At 36.6% G+C, this 20,000-nt stretch overlaps 1 protein-coding gene across 4 annotated transcripts in view; it reads left to right on the top strand.

Moving 5' to 3' along the window:
- Positions 1-20,000, top strand: part of ACTR2 (actin related protein 2) — a 66,337-nt gene that overhangs the window by 27,236 nt on the left and 19,101 nt on the right. For all 4 annotated transcript variants that reach the window (XM_043981779.1, XM_043981778.1, XM_043981781.1 and 1 more), the window contains 3 exons: positions 2,346-2,561; positions 5,305-5,377; positions 19,174-19,310. In XM_043981779.1, the coding sequence (XP_043837714.1) occupies positions 2,346-2,561; positions 5,305-5,377; positions 19,174-19,310 (426 nt within the window). The remainder of the gene's footprint in view (positions 1-2,345; positions 2,562-5,304; positions 5,378-19,173; positions 19,311-20,000) is intronic.

Here is a 20,000-nt window from a genome sequence, read left to right as displayed (position 1 = left end):
TCTTATAACTTTAATTTAGTTGCATATTTCAGAGTTGTTCTTATTGGTAATTGGAATTTACACTGCCTGCTGTTTGTAAAGTATAATTTTTGCTGCTTCTTGTATGTATTAACATCTTTCTAAAGGCATTTCAGATAGTTACCATAATTTCTAATTCTTTTCAGGCAACAGGTGATGTTTTAGGCTTAAGTGCCCAGTGAAGACTACTGCTATCAAGAGAGTAGTAAAGCCTGAGGCCTGACCTAATAATTCACAGTCTTGTTTCTGAGGTCTGAGGGCAGTATTCATAATTTTCTCAGGTTTTGTTTTAAGAAATTGAGGTACTCTTTGAAAGAATACTTCATGACATAGTGTATTATATTAAAATCTCAGTCATAAACAAACATCATAGAAAGATAAGTATAATTAATATAAATTTCCACTTTTTCATCTTCCTTTCCAAATTTTCCTATATGTTTAGGAATAGTAAAGATAATTTTGTTCATTCAGAAATTTCTTCTAGTTAATATTGAGTGTTTTCAAAATAAGATGTTGACTTGGTTGTGAGAATCTACACCCTTACGTTGGGATAGGCTTTTCCTAAAATGAATGAAATATAGTTTGTACATAGAGTTAGATTAATGAAATGTTAAAGCATGATTATTTTACTGGGTAATAACAAGGCTGATGGTTCATACGGTCCTTAATAATGTTTATCTAGTACTTTGAGGTTTGTAAAGTTCTTTTTTCATAACAATCCTGTAGAATAGGAAGGGCCAGTGTTGTAGTTCCCATTTTATAGTTGATGAAACTGATGATTATAGGCACACAGTGTTGGAGCCAGCATTTGAACTCAGCTCTCCTAAGAAGTTTGGTGTTTTTTCTACATTTCTTCTAATCGGCCTAAATAAGCCATTTAAAATGTATAAAATACAGGATAATGTGTACCAAAATGTGTTAAAAAATTAATGTTAAATTTCTATAGGCCTGTTGAGTACCTTAAGGATTCTAGTGCTAACACACTTATTAATTCTTGGTTTTTTATCTTTTATGAGTGATACTGAAGTATTAAAATGTTTAAAGAATCAAAGCACTTGTAATACTTCAGTTTCGGAAAGGGCCAATCATAAATAAGGTGAGCACTGTAACTTTATTGCATCCTGATAAATGTGTTGGAATTCCTTTTCAGCTTCTTCTTGTTAATTGTTCTTAATTGTTTGTATAGCTAATTTGCTGGAAATTTTAGTTTTTCAATGGGATTCTCCTCCCTAATCTTAAAACTGAATGTATTTTTAATAGTGTTGCTTTTTTCTTCCTTAAAGAGAATTTTAGAGATGGACACTTTTAGAAAATAAGCAGTTACTGATTCCTTATATTTTGTTGAGATTACCTAATTTTCATTAACCATAAGGAAAAAAAAAGTTTTATTTCTTTGACTCTTTCCCACAAATAATAATAATCTATAGTTGGATAATATTAAGTCTGGTTTAATTGGAGGAAAAGTGAACGTACATGTGTGCATACATACATGCTTACATACATATAATGGGTTTTGTGTGTGATGTCACATTTTTCTGAAATGCTTTTGAGGTTTACATTATTGTTCATACCAAGGATACTCGTTGTGAAAGAGCTAGGGCTTTTTCCCTTAAGATTTAATTCCCTTAATACTCATTTGGAAAGTTACCTGTAAACTTTCAATTCTAGATTGAAATACTTTTTGGGACTGGCATAAAGATATGTTTTGTGAAATTTGTTATTTTTGTGATACCCATGGAAAAATACAAATTGCCATGAAAATATATTATGCTGATGTAAAATTGTAGTCCCCCCTGCCTTTGACTGAACTATTTTATATCCTTCAAATACGTATTATTATCATTTTGGTAACAAGAACAGCATGCACGATATGTTGTATGCATTGAACATTTTTCTATCAGCTTCTCTTCTCCCCCTTTATATGCTATTTAACCTGTCACACTTCGTTATTTAAATATTACATCAAAAGCAAACAGATGAAACCACACAGAAAGCCCTTTAGTATAACAAAATGTAGGATTTATTTTTACTAATAATCCTTTCTTTTGGGATCATGAGAACAGAAGGTAAGAACAATTTATTGTTTTAAGCCACAACGTACATTAAAATCTGCCATTCAAAAATGAAACTTTTCAAAGTGCTTTTGAAAGGCCAGAATTTAATGTGACCCTGAAAACTGTTAAGGAAAAGTGTATGTTTGAAAGTATTGCAATAAATCAGGTTTTGTCTTACTCATGTTAAGTTTCTTAAAATATAACAAATGTGATTTTCTAAAATCTCGTATATAAAGTTTGAATAGTTTAACATGTTTCTATTATGATTTTTAGGATCTTATGGTTGGTGATGAGGCAAGTGAATTGCGATCAATGTTAGAAGTTAACTATCCTATGGAAAATGGCATAGTTCGGAACTGGGATGATATGAAGCATCTGTGGGACTATACATTTGGACCAGAAAAACTCAACATAGATACCAGAAACTGTAAAATATTGCTTACGGAGCCTCCTATGAACCCAACAAAAAACAGGGAGAAGATTGTGGAGGTAAATTTAAGATGGGATTTATTTTTCTGTGACAGAATTTCAGAATTTAAAAAATAGAGAGAGAGAGACGTTTCATAAGCAGTGTTTGTTCTTTACCAAACTTTGGAGATGTGAATGACTTTCTTAAAAAGGTAAGTAGCCAAAGGGAAAAGGAATGAAGAGAGCATCTAAGTCATCAACAGTATGGGTGATTAGTCTCCTATATTTCTATAGCCTTTTAACATAGAGACCTAATGATAGATTTTGAGCCAAAGTAGGCCTCAAAAAAAATCTAGTTCAGCATTTTCCCTTTTCAGTAGATCAAACTATAGTTCAAAGTCTTGGTTAAGTTCACTTGATCAGTGGTGGCCAAGCCAAGATTAGAGCCTAGGCCTTCTAATGTGCAGTCAGAGTACATTTGTTAGGTTGTATTTTATAATATTTAGCTATAATGTATGAGGTAAATTTGTTTTAATCCAATATCAGTGAAACTAGTAACTTTTTTTTAAAAGTGTAGCCATTTTAAATCAAAAGTTGACTTGTTTTTAAATTTTTGGCTAGTATGAGATATTCAGTTTTTTTGCTTTTTCATCAGTTTTTCTTTTTTGTACTTATAGTCCAATATTGACTCCATCTTAAATTCATGTAAATAGCTACACTTCCCTTTTTGAAGGTTAACAGTCGTGAACCAATGTTCTTTTAAAAGGACTTGAATAGGGAGATGTTATTTTCTGGGAGATGGCTAGCATTTAAGGTAAAGGTTTTAAAAGTTGGAGCTTACATATGGAACAATAGTTTTAAGAATTAATGTCATTTGGGGCAGCTAGGTGGCGCAGTGGATAGAGCACCAGCCCTGGATTCAGGACGACCTGAGTTCAAATCCTGCCTCAGACACTTAACACTTACTAGTTGTATGACCCTGGGCAAGTCACTTAACCCCAATTGCCTCTTGAAAAAAAAAAAGAATTAATGTCATTCAGCTACCATTTATTAAGTACCTAATGTGTACAAAGCATTGTGTAGGTACAAGACCAAATCAGAGATAATTAAGATATGGTTCCTGACCAGCAGAGCTTACATATATCTCTTATGTTCTGTATTGAATTAACCATTTTAGTATATGGTTCTGTGCCTTTGAGGATACATTTCTCTCTAACTGGCATTGTCTAATTTTAAGCTTCTCATCCAGAAAATTGTCTTGTTAATAATAACAAAAGTAATACTAATAAACTTATTTATATAGCATTTTGAAGTTTGCCGGTTGCCTTCTTCATAGGCCCTGTGACGTGGAGATGGTATAAGTAATCTCTTTTTACAGATAAGGAAACTGAGGCTTATGGAAGGTATTTTTACTACTACAAAAAACTTTAGTGATCTTACTACTAATAATAAAAAATTGGTAACTTGACTCAGGGCAAGAGAAAAACCTTTCTAGCTGTGTGACCCTGGGCAAGTCATTTAATCCTCATTTGCCCTGCACAAAAAAAAGAGAGAGAGAAAACTTTCAGGATGGCAAGTCGTATAGCTGACCTTTTCTTAAAAAGAGGATGACAGAGGGGCAGCTAGGTGGCACAGTGGATAGAGTACCAGCCCTAGAGTCATGAGGGACCTGAGTTTAAATCTACTCAGACACTTACTAGTTGTGTGAACTGGGGCAAGTCGCTTAACCCCTACTTCCTTTAAAGGTAATGGAGTGGAGTGCTTGCCAAAGTGCATCATTAATGTAACTGCTGTATTATATTTAGTGTCAGCCTTAATTTTTATAAACTGCTTTTTATGTTTTGAATAGTATTCAAATTTTAAAAAAACGTAATAGTATGGAATTTTCTCAACTCTTTTTTTTTCCCCCTTAGTGAGGCAATTGGGGTTAAGTGACTTGCTCAGGGTCACACAGATAGTAAGTGTTAAGTGTCTGAGGCTAGATTTGAACTTGGGTACTCCTGACTCCAGGGCTGGTGCTCTATCCACTGCGCCACCTAGCTGCCCCATAACTCTTTTTTTTTAATTCACGGGGAATAATAGTATGCATAATCAAAAACCATGAATAATGTTCCCATTTGGATTAGATTTGAGGCCTTTCAGTGTCACAGGTTCCTTGTGACCCAGGAGTCATAACTCTGATCCAACCAAGGTAAAAGGAAATTCACCTGCTCAAAGCAGTCCATGTTCTATTGGCTACCTAACTGGCATGCTGTTCAGATAGGTGGGCAGAGAGTCCTAACTTAGCTGGATTGCTCCATAGCAAGCAAGTTGTCATTTTTGCTCACTCTCAGTACTTGACTATGTATTTTTAGTTCTGTTTTCTCGTGACATTTTTTCTTTTCTAAATTATTATTCCCATACAAAATGATGACTTTCTCTGGTATTCTACAATTTGAATGGAAATGTATTTCTCGCAGAAAGCACTGATTAAGGTAGTCTTGTTCTCATGTAGAAGTCATTCATTTTATTATGATTGCTAAATAACTGAGATGCTCAGAATCTTTCATTTGTATTATTTTGTTAAACTGGTGGTATGATTCAGTGAGTTTCACAAAACTATTATCAAACTAGGGGAATATGTGATTACATAAGTAGTGAGAGCATGAACTGATTAGAGCTTGAAAGGCAAAACTCACATTGAACATGGGCTGAATTATGTAGCATTGGTTTTCTGTAACATTTATTAAGAGGGAACTAATCAGTAAATGAATAATCCATAATGAAGGTTGATTAACTTTCTAAGGTTTTTCTTGTAGTCATGGATCCTTTTAATTTCTTTTAGGTCATGTTTGAGACTTACCAGTTTTCTGGTGTATATGTAGCCATCCAGGCTGTTCTTACTTTGTATGCTCAAGGTAGGTGAAACTTAACTATCAGGTAACTGTTTCTCAGTTATTCAACTGTACATTAGCTAATTCAAGGAAAACATATATATATATTTTTAACTACAGCATCTGTTGTGTATTCTTTTTTCAATACTGTAAATTTTAAATCTCTGAAATAATTTGGGAAAATTAGTTTATCATAGAATTTGAATTCCTAAAATAACTTTTTATTTAACAATAAAAGGTATGGTTTTGGGGGCAGCTAGGTAGCACAGTGGATAAAGCACCGGCTCTGGATTCAGGAGTACCTGAGTTCAAATCCGGCCTCAGACACTAGCTGTGTGACTTTGGGCAAGTCACTTAACCCCCATTGCCCCGCAAAAAAAAACAAACAAAAAAAAGGTATGGTTTTGATAAACACAAACCTACTTATTAAATATTGCTGAACCAAGGAAACACTTTTTAGGCTAGTAATATTTTCTTTATATCTATTCTAAAATTATTATATTTGTAGGCAATAAACATATAGAATTTCTTACCCTGAGAAGTGGCACAAGTAGAAATGCACGTACAGCAAGGGTTTAGATGATCATGGATGGTAATTTTATAATGGACTGAAAAGGAAAAATTAGAATAGTTTGTAATAGATATTTAATCTTTAGACATGTGTTTTGAGTATATAATACTGATTTGAATAAACCAAAGACTACACCTACTGTAGTATTTCTGCTCTTGGTGTTTTATACTATATATACATACATACATACATATATACACACATACACACACATTTTGTGTGTGTGTGTTTGTTTGTGGGGCAATGGGGATTAAGTGACTTGCCCAGGGTCACACAGCAAGTATCTGAGGTCAGATTTGAACTCGGGTCCTCCTGAATCCAGGGCCAGTGCTTTATCTACTGTACCACCTAGCTGCCCCTGCAATATATATTTTTTAATTCTTCCTAGTGTTCTTTTCTGCATTGGTTGTTTACATACCTGAAACTTTTTTAAAATAAAAATTTTAGGGGCAGCTAGGTGGTGCAGTGGATAGAGCACCAGCCCTGGATTCAGGAGGACCTGAGTTCAAATCCGGTCTCAGACACTTAACACTTACTAGCTGTGTGACCCTGGGCAAGTCACTTAACCCCAATTGCCCGGCCAAAAACCAAAAAAACCCAAAAAATTTGTGGGTCATCTACTGTCACATATGAAAGATCTTAATTAAATTAACCTCTAGTCGTGATGAAATCAAATATAGTAGCATTTTAAAGCTATTCGGATTGCTGCTGTGCACATACATATACAAATATTTGTTTCAGAGGCTTGTGGCAATTTTTTTTTTTTTTTAGTGAGGCAATGGGGGTTAAGTGATTTGCCCAGGGTCACACAGCTACTAAGTGTTAAGTGTCTGAGGCTGGATTTGAACTCAGGTACTCCTGACTCCAGGGCCAGTGCTCTATCCACTGCGCCACCTAGCTACCCCCCGGCAAATTTTAAAGTATATTGAAAAATATTTTTTCTTAGAGAAATGTGGAGAGAAGTCATTGAGTACTTGAGTCTCATTAATTAATTTGAATGTCATCTAAATTGCCACTTAAATTCATGGGAATACACATCCTCTCATAAATCCTCCTCAGGGAACCCACCCCACATACTAAAGCCTTCCTTTAAATCTGTTGATAATATTTAAATGCAAAGGTACATACAGACTGTCCAGCATGCATCTCTCTGATGTCTCTCTTTACATAGTTTCCTTTGTGCAATTTATTGGTTGTTAATGTGTTTCATTAACTCATTAACATTGTGACCGTGGCTTTAGAACTACTCATGACCACCAAGAATGAATGAATGAATGAAAATGCACTGAAGTGCGTACTATGTACACTGTAGCAAGTGATGAGGATATAGCCAGATGGCCTTTTGAGTGATTGGCAGTTTTAATACTTGAGACTATGGTGTTCTTTGGTTTATAGCTATATATTACCACTAAAAGAATATTGTGGGTTTTTAATGGGCCTTTATTTCGAGGAGCAACTAGGGGGGCTCAAAGGGTTTTGTTTTGTTTTTTTACAAATTGTATTTTATATCAGAATAAACTTTTTCAGTCAAACAACTGCTTGTAAGGTGTAGAGAATATAAGATTTCATGGCAATTGCTATTTGTAGGGCTTTTGTTTAGTTTTGTTTTTAAATCAAGCATTTGGTTTGGTAGAAGAAAGTACCAACATTTTCTTAGTGCCTCACATGCATTTGTCAGAATAAAACAAGAACCATACAAGACTGAAAGGTGGAACAAAAAAACTTTGTTTAACCTACTTATTATTATAAGATTAGGCATATATCAGGGCACAAAACTTCTCAACAGTATTTGCCACCATCCTAGAGGATTTCCTACATCAACTTGAAATAGAATTATTATTATCTATGGATGGAGGGGTCCCTGAGAATACTCCATTTGTAAATGACATTGCAGTCTTCATTTGCTCTATTAAAATTGATTTTTAAAATCTGTCTTTTAAAATTAAGAATTTTTCAGAAATATTATTTTATTAATTGAAAACAGTTGTCATGCTTATCAACCTTGTAATGACACAACTGGGGGATGATAGAATTTGAATCCAGAAATGTCTTAACAGTCTGGAACAATAAGATTAAAATTAATGTGACATTCAGTAGGGATAAAAGTGAAATCTTATACTTGGATTCAGAGAAATCAATTATGTAAGCAAAGGTTGGGTGAGACATGTGTAGGAATCAGTTCATTATAAAGACCAATATTTGTGGTAGACTTCTAGTGCAGTATAAGTCATCCATGTAACATGGCAGTCATTTAACAAAAAATTAGAGTATCCAGAACAAGGACTTTCTAGGTGCACTGTACTCTGCACTGATCCAGTTACATCTATCCTCTGTGCCACCTAGCTGTCCCCACTTGGTTGTTTCTTTAAAAAAAAATTCTCCACTGTTCATAACTGTATTTTCCTTTAGTTGGATATCCATAGTTACTTTTGATACTACTTTTAACTTGGGAAAATTTAGTCTTAAGAAAGTAGGTTTAATAATGCTAGCAGATTTTAATATAAAGACCGATAATCACTGTCAGTTCAGTTCCAGGAAGTGATATTCTTCTGTTTCATGGTTACAGATAGTATCTTTCAATGTGGGTAGCTGCCTTACAAAAGCATATGGTGGGGAGACCTTGGAAATAGTATGGGGCCAGATTCATTAGTTTAGTAATAAGAAAAGTTCTGGGCTAAGGAGAAAAGAGACTAATATTCTAGTCTTCTTTCACCTACTAGCTTTGTGATCTTGGACAAATAATATAATCTCACTAAGCCTTTACTTCTTTGTAAAATTTCAGTGGATCTCTGGGGTCATTTTTAAGTCATATTCCATGGCTCATTATGTACTGCCTACCTTGCTAGGGGCTATGGAGAGGATACAGAACAACACTGTGTTTTGCGTTTAAGGAGTTCATATTCTAATCAGGGACACCAGACATGAAGTCATAACAGTATAATGTTAAATGTGGAAAAGTAATGAAATTGATGATGGCCATAGGAGTTCAGAAGAAGAAGAAGCTGTAATACTAGGGAAGGTTTACTTCAAAAGATGTGTGCCTAGAGCTGGGCTTAGAAATTTAGTTTGTATTTGGATAAGAAAAGCAATGAAACAGCAAGAGCAAAAACAGAGAAGTAAGAGTAAAGCAAAGCTTGTTTGGAGGACATTATTAAGGGGTAGTTGGGAAATAAGGTTGGAAAAGTACATTGGAGCTAAAGCATGACTTTAGCTTAAGTTCAGAAAGAGTTTGGATTTTGTCCTGTATGCAGTGGAAGCTGTTGAAAGTTGTTGAGTAGAGAAATGATCAGTTAAGGAGCTGAATGTAGCCTGAAAAATTGGACAGGGTAAAAAGTGTGGAGCAGCTGTGATTTGTATCAGTAGTAAAGTGAGTACTCACAGATTCATCAAATTATTTAGATGTGGCACAATTTACAAGGGGGAGAAGGAGATGGGAAAGGTGACGTCTGGAATCTGGGGGCCTAGATAGGAGACTTTTGAAGATATGAATAAGGACCTGAATTTAAAGTGATAAAAATGGAAAAGCAAACACAGGTATGAGAGACAAAACTTGGAGACAATTGGTTTTAGGGAGCAAGGGAGACAAAATGAGACAACCTAGTGAGTCCAAGCCTTTCATTCCTTCTTAAGCCTCTAGTACTAAGCTTTCTTTTTCTCCCCTTCCTCCCACCCTCTCTTAGTTGAGAATCTTATCTCACACTACACCAAAAAAATTACAGCCATTGGTTGAGAGGAGTTCTATCTTTTCCCTTCCTCATTTCACATCACTCACTATCTCCTCCTTAACCCTTGTCTCATGACAGAGAAAACCTCTTTACCATCATTTTTTGTTTTGTTTTGTTTTGTTTTTAGGGCAATGAGGGTTAAGTGACTTGCCCAGGGTCACACAGCTAGTAAGTGTCAAGTGTCTGAGGCCGGATTTGAACTCAGGTCCTCCTGAATCCAGGGCCAGTGCTTTATCCACTGTGCCACCTAGCTGTCCCTCTACAATCACTCTTGATCCCATACCATCTGTCTTCTCCAGCAAATTATGTCCTCTAGCACCCTAAATTTTTGTGACACTGCTCTATCTGTCCCTACCTATCACTTCTCAGTTTCCTTTGCTAGATTATCATCTGGGTAATTCTCACTAACTATACGTATCCCCCAGAGCTCTATCATGGGCCCTTTTTTGTTCTCCTCTTGGAGGCTCAGTTATCTCATTAGCTCCCTTGAGTTCAGTTCTCAGCTCTATATGGAGGATTCCCACATCTTTGTATCTATCCCTAATCTCTCTATTGAATTTTTAAGTTATGTACCACCAGCTACCTTTTGAACATCTCAAATTGGATGTTCTGTAGGCATCTCAAATTCAGCATATCCAAAACAACTGGTTATCTTCCTTCCCCCATGTTTCCTCTTCCTTACTTTACTGATTGAGTGTGCCACCATCTGGTCACCCAGATTTACAGCATCAGTGTCATCCTTACTTCTTTTCTTGTACTTAGTCCACATAAACCAGTCTGTTGCTGTCTTGTCCTTTCTACCTTCACACATCTCTTGTATATGTCACCTTCTCTTCACTCACACAGCCAGCACCCCAGTTCAGACCCTCATCACTTCATGCCTAAGCTATATTACAATTGTCTTCTAATTGGTCTTCCTTAAGTTTCTCCCTACTCCAATTTTTTCTCCATTCATCTGCCAAAGTGATTTTTTTTTATTTTAAAGATCTATTAACAGGTGCTTGCAGTTTGTGGTTTTTTGAAAAGAAATATATACAAATTAAATTATACAAATTTATACAAATTAAAAAATGAGATTCTTTAAAATCTCAACTTGACACAATTTAAAAACTTTTAAAAGGAGTATTGAGAAAACCAAGTTTTTAAAAAATGTTTGTCATTCCTCAAAATAAATCTCTTTAGGTAAAAATAATAAAAAAAACCCTATGCCACATAGATAATGCAGGGAGTTATAGTTATCTAGTCAACAGCAGAGAGCAAGCTTAGGTCATCCATTCCAAATCTTTTGTTCATTTCTCATTACTAGAATTTCATATTCTTTCTTCTTGTATAATACCTGAACACAGATGGTGATAGAGATGGTAAGCTGGCATTTACTCATCACCACCCTGCTCAGACTAGAATAGATGTATTCTCATCTGGTAGTTCAGCTGCTTTTGTCTCTTCACCATCTTGTGGTTTAGGGTTCTCTGGGAATCTGTGCTCATAACTGAAGTTACAGCAGTACCAGTGTTGAAGTGGCTACTGACCCTGGATCTCATCTCCTTGGTTCTCTTTGTCTTCTTCATTACTTTTCTTTCTAGGCTGTCTTCTGCAGAATCACAATCTAATAACCTCAGTACATATTTTGTCTCACTTCTCTACCTTGTTCTCCTGAACCCTTGATTGGCAACACCTTTCATCACTTCTCCCTGTACCAGGAGGGTTGGAATACAATGCCTGTAGGATCTCTGCATGTTGTTGCAACTGGTCTTCTGGAGCACTCTCTGGGCCCTCGTCCTCCCCACTCTCACTATTCTGATGATTCTCCTGGTAGTTTCTTAGACGACCCATACAACATTGATGATACCTGTAATGGTTACAGTTGGCTACATATTTACTCTTTTGCATTCCCTCCGCACCCTTTCCCCTTCAGCATCCAACTCCACAATCCCACCATTTTCTACATTGTGAAGATTCTTCCTGGGATCATTCTTCTTTTTTAAATTATGAAAGTATTTTATTATTTTCCAGTTACATGTAGAGATAGTTTTCAACATTTGTTTTTATAAGATTTCTAGTTTCAAATTTTTTTTCTCTCCCTCCCCCCTCCCCAAGACAGCAAATAATCTGATATAGGTTATATATGTACAATCACATAAAACAAATTTCTGCATTAGTCATGTTATAAGAGAAGAATCAGAACAAAAAGGATAAACCTCAAAAAAGAAAAACAAAAGAAATAGTATGGTTCAATATGCATCCATATTCCACAGTTCTTTTTTTTTTTTTCTGGATTTGGAGAGTCTTTCATCATGAGTCCTTTGGAACTTTCTTGTACCGTTGTATTGGTGACAAGAATCTAGTCTATCACAGATGATCAACACATAATGTTAATGATACTGTGTACGATGTTCTCCTGGTTCTGCTCATCTCACTCATCATCAGTTCATGCAAGTCCTTCCAGGTTTCTCTGAAATCCACCTGCTCATCGTTTCTTACAGCACAGTTGTATTCCATTGTATTCATATACAACAACTTGTTCAGCTATTCCCCAGTTGATGGGCAGCCCCTCAATTTCCAATTCATTGCCACCACAAAAACAGCAGCTATAAATATTTTTGTACATGTAGGTCCTTTTCTCTTTTTTATGATCTCTTTGGGAAAAAGACCCAATAGTGGTATTGCTGGGTCAAAGGGTATGCACAGCTTTATAACCCTTTGGGCATAATTCCAAATTGCTCTCCAGAACGGTTGGATCAGTTCACAGGTCCACCAACAATGCATTAGTGTTCCAATTTTTCCACAGCTTCTCCAACATTTATTATCTTCTTTTTTTGTCATATTAGCCAATCTGATAGGTGTCAGGTGGTACCTCAGAGTTGTTTTAATTTGCATTTCTCTAATCAGTAGTGATTTAGAGCATTTTTTCATATGGCAATAGATAGCTTTGATTTCTTCATCAGAAAACTGCCTGTTCACATCCTTTGACCATTTCTTGGGATCATTCTTCTTTATGGAGGTCTCATGTACAAATACATCTTCCTTGGTGTCATTCTTCTTGTTTTTGTTTTTGGGGTTTTTTTTTTGGTTTTTTTTTTTTGCGGGGCTATGGGGGTTAAGTGACTTACCCAGGGTCACACAGCTGGTAAGTGTCAAGTGTCTGAGGCCGGATTTGAACTCAGGTACTCCTGAATCCAGGGCCGGTGCTTTATCCACTGCGCCACCTAGCCGCCCGGTGTCATTCTTCTTGATGAAACCACAGCCATTTCTTACACTGAACCATTTTATCATTCCTAAAACCTTCATTGCAATGACCTTGTTGTCCCTGCCAGTGGGTGCTGCTGATAGGAGGTTGCCAGGACCTCCTCTGCTTCCAGTAATGTGGGCTGCTAGTTATTGTAGTGATGGTGATTGGGGCCGGCTGTAGCCACAGGTGTGATGGTGACAAGGGCTTTGGTGGCTGTGGCTGTGGGGCTGCTCTCAGGGCTCTCTGGAGTCCTCCCTCAGCTCCCACATCCACCAGCAGTTGAATTCGAAAGTGATTTTCTTAAGCAAAGTTCTGATCCTGTTAGCCTCCTAAGAAATAAACTCTGGAGGCTTCTGTTACTTCCAGGATCAGCTATAAAATCCTGTTTGGCATTTGAAACCTTTAGCAGTCTGCCCTCTTTCATGCTTTTCCAGACTTTTTACACTTTACTCCCTTCCACATACTCTACAATCCATCAGTATTGCCATCCTTGTTATTATTAGTCCATACAATACAAAGTCTTCAGACTTCTTGCTGTTTTTATAGACTGTCCCCGTGATAAGAATGCTCTCCTTACCTCTGCTTCCTGATTTCTTTGAAGACTCGGTTTAAATCCCATTTATGTAGGAAGCCTTTCTCAGTGTCCCCCTCTGATTCTTTCTGCCACTCCCCCCTACTCCCACTAGTGCCTTCCATTTGTGATGTATATATATTTTTAAAAAATTCATTATTATTATTATTATTTTAGTGAGGCAGTTGGGGTTAAGTGACTTGCCCAGGGTCACAGCTAGTAAGTGTCAAGTGTCTGAGGCCAGATTTGAACTCAGGTCCTCCTGAATCCAGGGCCAGTGCTTTATCCACTGCGCCACCTAGCTGCCCCAATGTGATGTATATATCTTATATGTAAAATTACTTGAATGTTGTCTCCCATTAGTACATGAGCTGTTCTTGCCTTGCTTTGAATCCTCAGTGCTTAATAGAGTACCTGGTCCATTGTAAGTACTTAATGTTAGTTAATGCTTGTTGACAGACTCTCCTTCCCACTTAATTCATTTTGTCTGATATTATGGTTATTTGTGTATGTCTTTTCCAATTATTTTTTGGTTTTGTCTCCAGCATCCAGTATAATATCTTGCATATAGTAGAAACTCAACAAATGTTTGAATTGAATTTAATAATAGGGTATGTTAAAAGGAGAAATGATGATTTTTATAATGATGCCTACTTTTATATAGTATAAAATAGAAAACTGGGGAAACAGCAGTATCTAAAAGCTTGCATTGTCCTTCCTGCTAAAAACTGTCCCTACAGGTGCACATAAATATATTTACAGTATTTCTGTGCTAACTAGAAATTAAGTTGTGATTTATTTACTTCAAATGAAAGACAGTCTTCAACTACTAGTATTTGAAGAAAGCCAGTTGACAGCTAAACTTTGGTGTTTGATTTTTGATGTTGCAGATTATTTCCTCTACAGTTCCTCAGTCATTTAGCATCAAAAGTTGTCAGGTACTTAATGCATGACAGAAAAGCCTTTTGGGGCACAAATTCTTTGATGTAAGGGCAAGTTCAAGAAATCTTAAAAGTATTTAATATTTTTTTAAATCGATGGCTTTTAGTTTTGTATCACATTCATTTCTGTTCTTGAGCAGCCATTCCATTGCACTCCAGACACCCCATTCAGCCACTTAGAGCTCCATGGGGGTTATCTTGCCACTTTCTAGGTATCTTCAACTCTCTTCCCCATCCCTGTCTGATTTCTAACTCCACAGTCTGCTTGATATCTTGTAAGAACTTCACCCAGGGCTGAACCCCTTTGGACAATAATGACCTTGTTGAACTCATTCCTTAATGATTAACATACTTTCACTCTGTCATACCCACTCCATTCCTTTGATTCTAAAATTCCAGTTACCTTTATTTAAACCCTGTTCTCCATCCACCTTCCCCAGTGTCCCACACAGAAGCTACCCAATCATACTGCTGTGCTTTCTGAAATGCCCATTCCGTTGTTAACAAGTTTTTTTTAATCTTAAACCTTTTCCTTTTTTCCTCTGTCTTCTTGCATTTTCTGAGATCTGGCTTCTCTTCCTGGTGACAGTTTTCTTGGCTAGCCTTTCTAGGATTGGTTATACTTTTACAAACTGGTCATGGTGGGGGAGTTATTCCTTGCTCCCCATTGCTGCTTTCAGACCCTCCCTCTACCACTATCATTTAGTAACCTCTCCTCCTTGAGGCCTATTCAGTCCCTGTTTATCAAGGTTCTGGTGGCCATTGTCTAATAACCTCTAATATACTCCTTCCTCCCTCAGTGAGTTTATTGAATGGCACACAGTCTTTCTCTCTTCCCAAACTCTTGTCCTTATACTAAGGGACTTCACCATACATAACCTCCCACTACCTATTTATTTCCTGTGACCCATTTCTCTTTCCCAACACAGCTACATGCAGAGATAGTGATACCTTCTTTGATCTTGCCGTCACCCAAAAATGTTCCACATCTGTGTTCATGAACTCTGAAACTCCAAGCCATGTTGTTGTCCTCCCCATGACCCCTATTCCTGCCACTTCTCAGTTCTTTCCTAGGCTCTCTCTCGTGCATTGGTTCTATTCTCTTCCATTTCCTATCTGGCTCTTTGGTGAACCTCTTATCTTGAATCCCGTGCCCCTTTATCTTATGGCAAGGCAATCCTTTAACATCTTTTGCTAATTATTTCACCAGCCAACTCATCACATCCATTTTTCCAAAACTTTCCCACAATTCCTCAAATCTCCCATGACTCCCCCTTGCTCCCCCTTCTTCATATTTCAGTGAAATATGCACTGAAAAAAATCGAGGCCATTTGAAGAGGTTCCTCTTCCTACTTGTTCTTTATCTCATGTTATTTAGCTGCTGTCTACAGCTATCTCTTCTCTTGCCCCTGTTTGACACAAAGAGGTGGCCTTTCTCCTTTATATGCACAAGTTGTTTTTCCCCTGTATCGTTTTCCTCTATTATCATCCCTTCTCAATAATTTTAAGTCACTCAAACTTCCTGTCTACTGGCTACAGGTATGCTTATATCTTACCATTCTCAAAAACCCTCATTTGATTCCTTTATCCCCATTAGCAATCACCCTATATCTCTCCTTCCTTTTGTAGCTAAATTATTAGCAAAGGCTGTCTACAGTACTTGCCTCCATATCTTTTCCTCTTACTTTCTTTTACAGGCTGGCTTCCTACTTTTTCACTTAGCTGAAATTGTTCTCTACAAAGTGAGTAATGATCTCTTAATTTCCAAAATCTGATGACCTTTCCTTTATTCTCGTCCTTCTTGACCTCTTGTAGCATTTTAATTATCACCTTCTTCTCTCTAGGCTTTTCTGGCACTGCTGTTTCCCTCTTTTTCCTCCTACATGTAAGACTATACATACCTACTCTGTTTCCTTTGCTGGATCTTCATCCAAGTAACGCCAGCTTACAATGGGTATCCTTCAAGGCTCTGTCCTGGGACCTTCCCTCTGTACTTTTTAACTTAGTGATCACATCAGTTCTCTTGGATTTAACTATCATCTCTGTGTAGCTGATTCTTCAGATATATTTGTGCAGCCCTAACCTCTCTCCTAACCTTCAATCTTATATCTCCAACTGCCTGTAGGACATCTGAAATTGGATATCCCATAGATATCTTAAATTCAACATGTCCACAACTGAACTCATCCTTTCCCCCCAAACCCTTCCCTCTTCCTCACTTCTTTATTACTGTCAAGGATACTGCCACCCTCCTAGTCACCCAGGCTGACAACCAAGGTGTCATCTTTCAACTTTTTTTCTCATCTCTCCCAGCCTCCTCACCCTAATCCCGCACCACCATTTCCTATCAGTTGTCAAGTCCTATTATTTCTACCTTTGCAACTTATTGTTTATGCCCTCTTCTCTCGTCTGACACTACAAGCAGCCTGGTATAGGCCCTCATTGCCTCATGCCTGGATTATTGCAATGGTCTTCTTGTTGATCTTCTTCAAATCTCTTCCCACTCCAATCTATTCTTTTCTCTGCTTTCAAACTGATCTGCCTGACACAGATTTGACCGTATTATGCTCCTCCTACTTCAATAAACTGTATTAGTGGTTCCCTATTAATTATGTGATAAAAAAATAAAATCCTGTATTTAGCTTTTAAAACTCTTCATAACTTGGTTGCTTCCTATATTTTCAGTCTTTTTACATTTTACTTTTCTCTTTTACAACTTACTCTGTGATCCAGTAATACTGGCATCCTTGCTGTTCCTTGAACTTGATACTTTATCTCTGACTCTGAATGTTTTCATTGGCTCTCTCAGTTTTTCTGGTTTTCTTCCAGTCTAAGCTAAAGTCCCACCTTCTGCAAGAAGTCTTTCCCAGTCTTCCTTGATCTTCCTACTTTCCCTCTGAAATTACCACCAGTGTATATATCTTAGAAGCACATGGTTATCTGCACGTTGCTTTCCCATTAGACTGTTATCTCCCTGAGAGTAGGGACTTGTTTTTGCCTATTTTTTTATTCCCAGCACTTAGCACAGTGACTGACACATAGTAAGCACTTTATGAATGCTCATCTGACTTCTCCCCACCCCCTATTTAGCATGCTATTTTAAAATATATCTGCCTGTATTTGACAGTGTATACAACAATCTATACTCATATATCCACCTCTTCGACAAAATGAAGGAGGTGCTTTTTCTCATTTCTTCCTTGGGACCAAACTTTGGTTATCATATAATTAAACAACGAAACTGTTTAAAATACATAAATCTAAAAAGTTCCCTAAAAGGTGTTTTACTTAAAATGATCATGTATATACAAAGCAAGTAAGGATTAAATATTTCTTTTTTTAATTTAAAATTTTTTTAGTTTTGTTTATCCTTTTTTTTTTAAGACTAATAATTTGTTTTACGTTATCTTTCCATAATTACTTTTCCATATAAGGATGAAGATCTTTCAAAATTTCACAGAAAGGATTTAAGATGAATTAACTTCATATAGTGGCTACTGTAATCTAGACTTGTACTGAAGCTAATGAATCATTTTATAATGGAATATTAAAAGAACATAAATTTGCTAATTTACTTAGTTCTCTCTTACTTCCCAGACTTTTTTGTTGTTATTGAATTGTTTCTATCACGTCCAACTCTCTGTGACCCCATTTTGGGTTTTCTTGGCAAAGATACTGGAATGGTTTGCCATTTTCTTCTCCAGCTCATTTTACAGATGAAGAAACTGAGGCAAACAGGGTGAAATGACTTGCCCGGGGTCACATAGCTATTAAGTATCTGAGGCCAGATTTGAACTCAGGAAGAGGAATCTTCCTGACTCCACACTGGGAACTCTACCCATTGTGCCATCTAGCTATATCTTCCCAGACATTACCTAGTGATAATAGGCAGTACTGCCTTCAAAAGGTATAAACAACATTTTGCAAAGTTTTGAAGATTTTTTTTTAAGTGAAGCTTAGTAAATATAGTTCTGGTTAATTAGACTAGTTTTGGACCCAGATTCATTAGTTTTTATGACTGCATGTGGTCTCATCACCAGGAAGTCTTATCCAATAATAAAGCTGTTCTCTCACAGCAGTATTATACTTTTAAACATTTGGAAGCTTTAAATTAATGGTTATGCATAAAATACTGAGACTTGTTTTCACAGTAGCCTGTAAAATCTCTTTTTTTTCTTCTATTATTCTCACCAGAGTAATGTGAGGTCAAGTTTTAATTATTCAGAACTGACTGAACTCAAATCATTTATTTTGCTTAGAAGGACTATTCTAGGTGGTTGATAAACATTAAGTGCCGTGATGTGTTTGATCAGTTGTACCAGCAGCCTCATAAAGTTGGTAGCCCTTGTAAGTCTGTTTTTCTTTTCCTGAGAGACCAGTCTGGCAGCAGTGTGTAGGATGGTCTTGGTAGGAGGAGATTTCAGACAAGGATTGCTTTTAGAAAGGCAACAAGGACCTTCATTGCGTGGTGATACACTGGACATGAAAAAGAGGCTGTGGGTTTGAAATGCTGAAACCTAAAATCAAGAGAGAAGGCAGTCAAAGATGACTCAGGTTACAAGCTTAGGTTACTAAGAGAATGGTGTTCAGGAAGAAAAAGCAATATTTATATAGAAAAGATAAGTTGGGGATTTATCTAGACAAGGGTAAGTTCAGATTTTCTGTAGTTTCCCAGTTGATAAAAGTTCTATATGCCATTTTTTACTCTATTAACATTTAAAATTTGCTGGCTACAATTTTTCTGCTTTTTCATTTTATTTCATAAGCTGTTTTTCTTATGTAGGTTTATTGACTGGTGTTGTTGTGGACTCTGGTGATGGTGTAACTCACATATGTCCAGTATATGAAGGTTTTTCTCTTCCTCACCTTACCAGAAGACTGGATATTGCTGGCAGGGATATTACCAGGTACCTTATCAAGGTAAGCTAGAGAGGAAAATTCATATTAAGTATTTTCTGGTTTGTCTTCATTAAATTGCACTGTTGTATTTGCCTTAGAAATAATGTACTCATTTCAGATAATATCAAAACATTTTTTTCCACTCCAGTCTATAGAAGACATAATGGAAAAACTCTTCCTTATAAATTAGCTTCCCAATAATATATACCCCCAATAACTTTTTGGTGGGGGGAGCAGGGCAGTGAGTATTAAATTACTTACCCAGGGTCACACAGCTAGTGTCAAGTGTCTGAGGCTGGATTTGAACTCAAGTCCTCCTGAATCCAGGGCTGGTGCTTTATCCACAATGCCACATAGCTGCCCCCACCCCAATAACTTTTTTCACCCCAATAACTTTTAAAATAAGTGAATAGTAGTTACATAATCCAGGTATTCCCAGTGAATTTTTAGGATTCAGGGCCTAATTATTTATGTTCCATATTTAATCCTTTTTTTCTGTTATAAATCAGTTGAATATATTTAAGGATGTTTTTGCTGTCTTTTACCCATTAAATTTAAAACTTTTTAGGATCCCTTGCTTTTTTCAACAACTGATATAAATAATGTCCTTTCTTCATTGAAATGAACTGGACCTTAAATTTAGAGTCAGGTTGTCAGTAGGGAGAGATGAGGGAAGAAGAGAACTTAACCATGTATGTGACAGTTGGCATC

Source organism: Dromiciops gliroides, chromosome 2 (assembly GCF_019393635.1).
Source record: "Dromiciops gliroides isolate mDroGli1 chromosome 2, mDroGli1.pri, whole genome shotgun sequence".
Lineage (NCBI taxonomy): Eukaryota > Metazoa > Chordata > Mammalia > Microbiotheria > Microbiotheriidae > Dromiciops > Dromiciops gliroides.
This window is presented reverse-complemented; position numbering and strand designations above follow the sequence as displayed.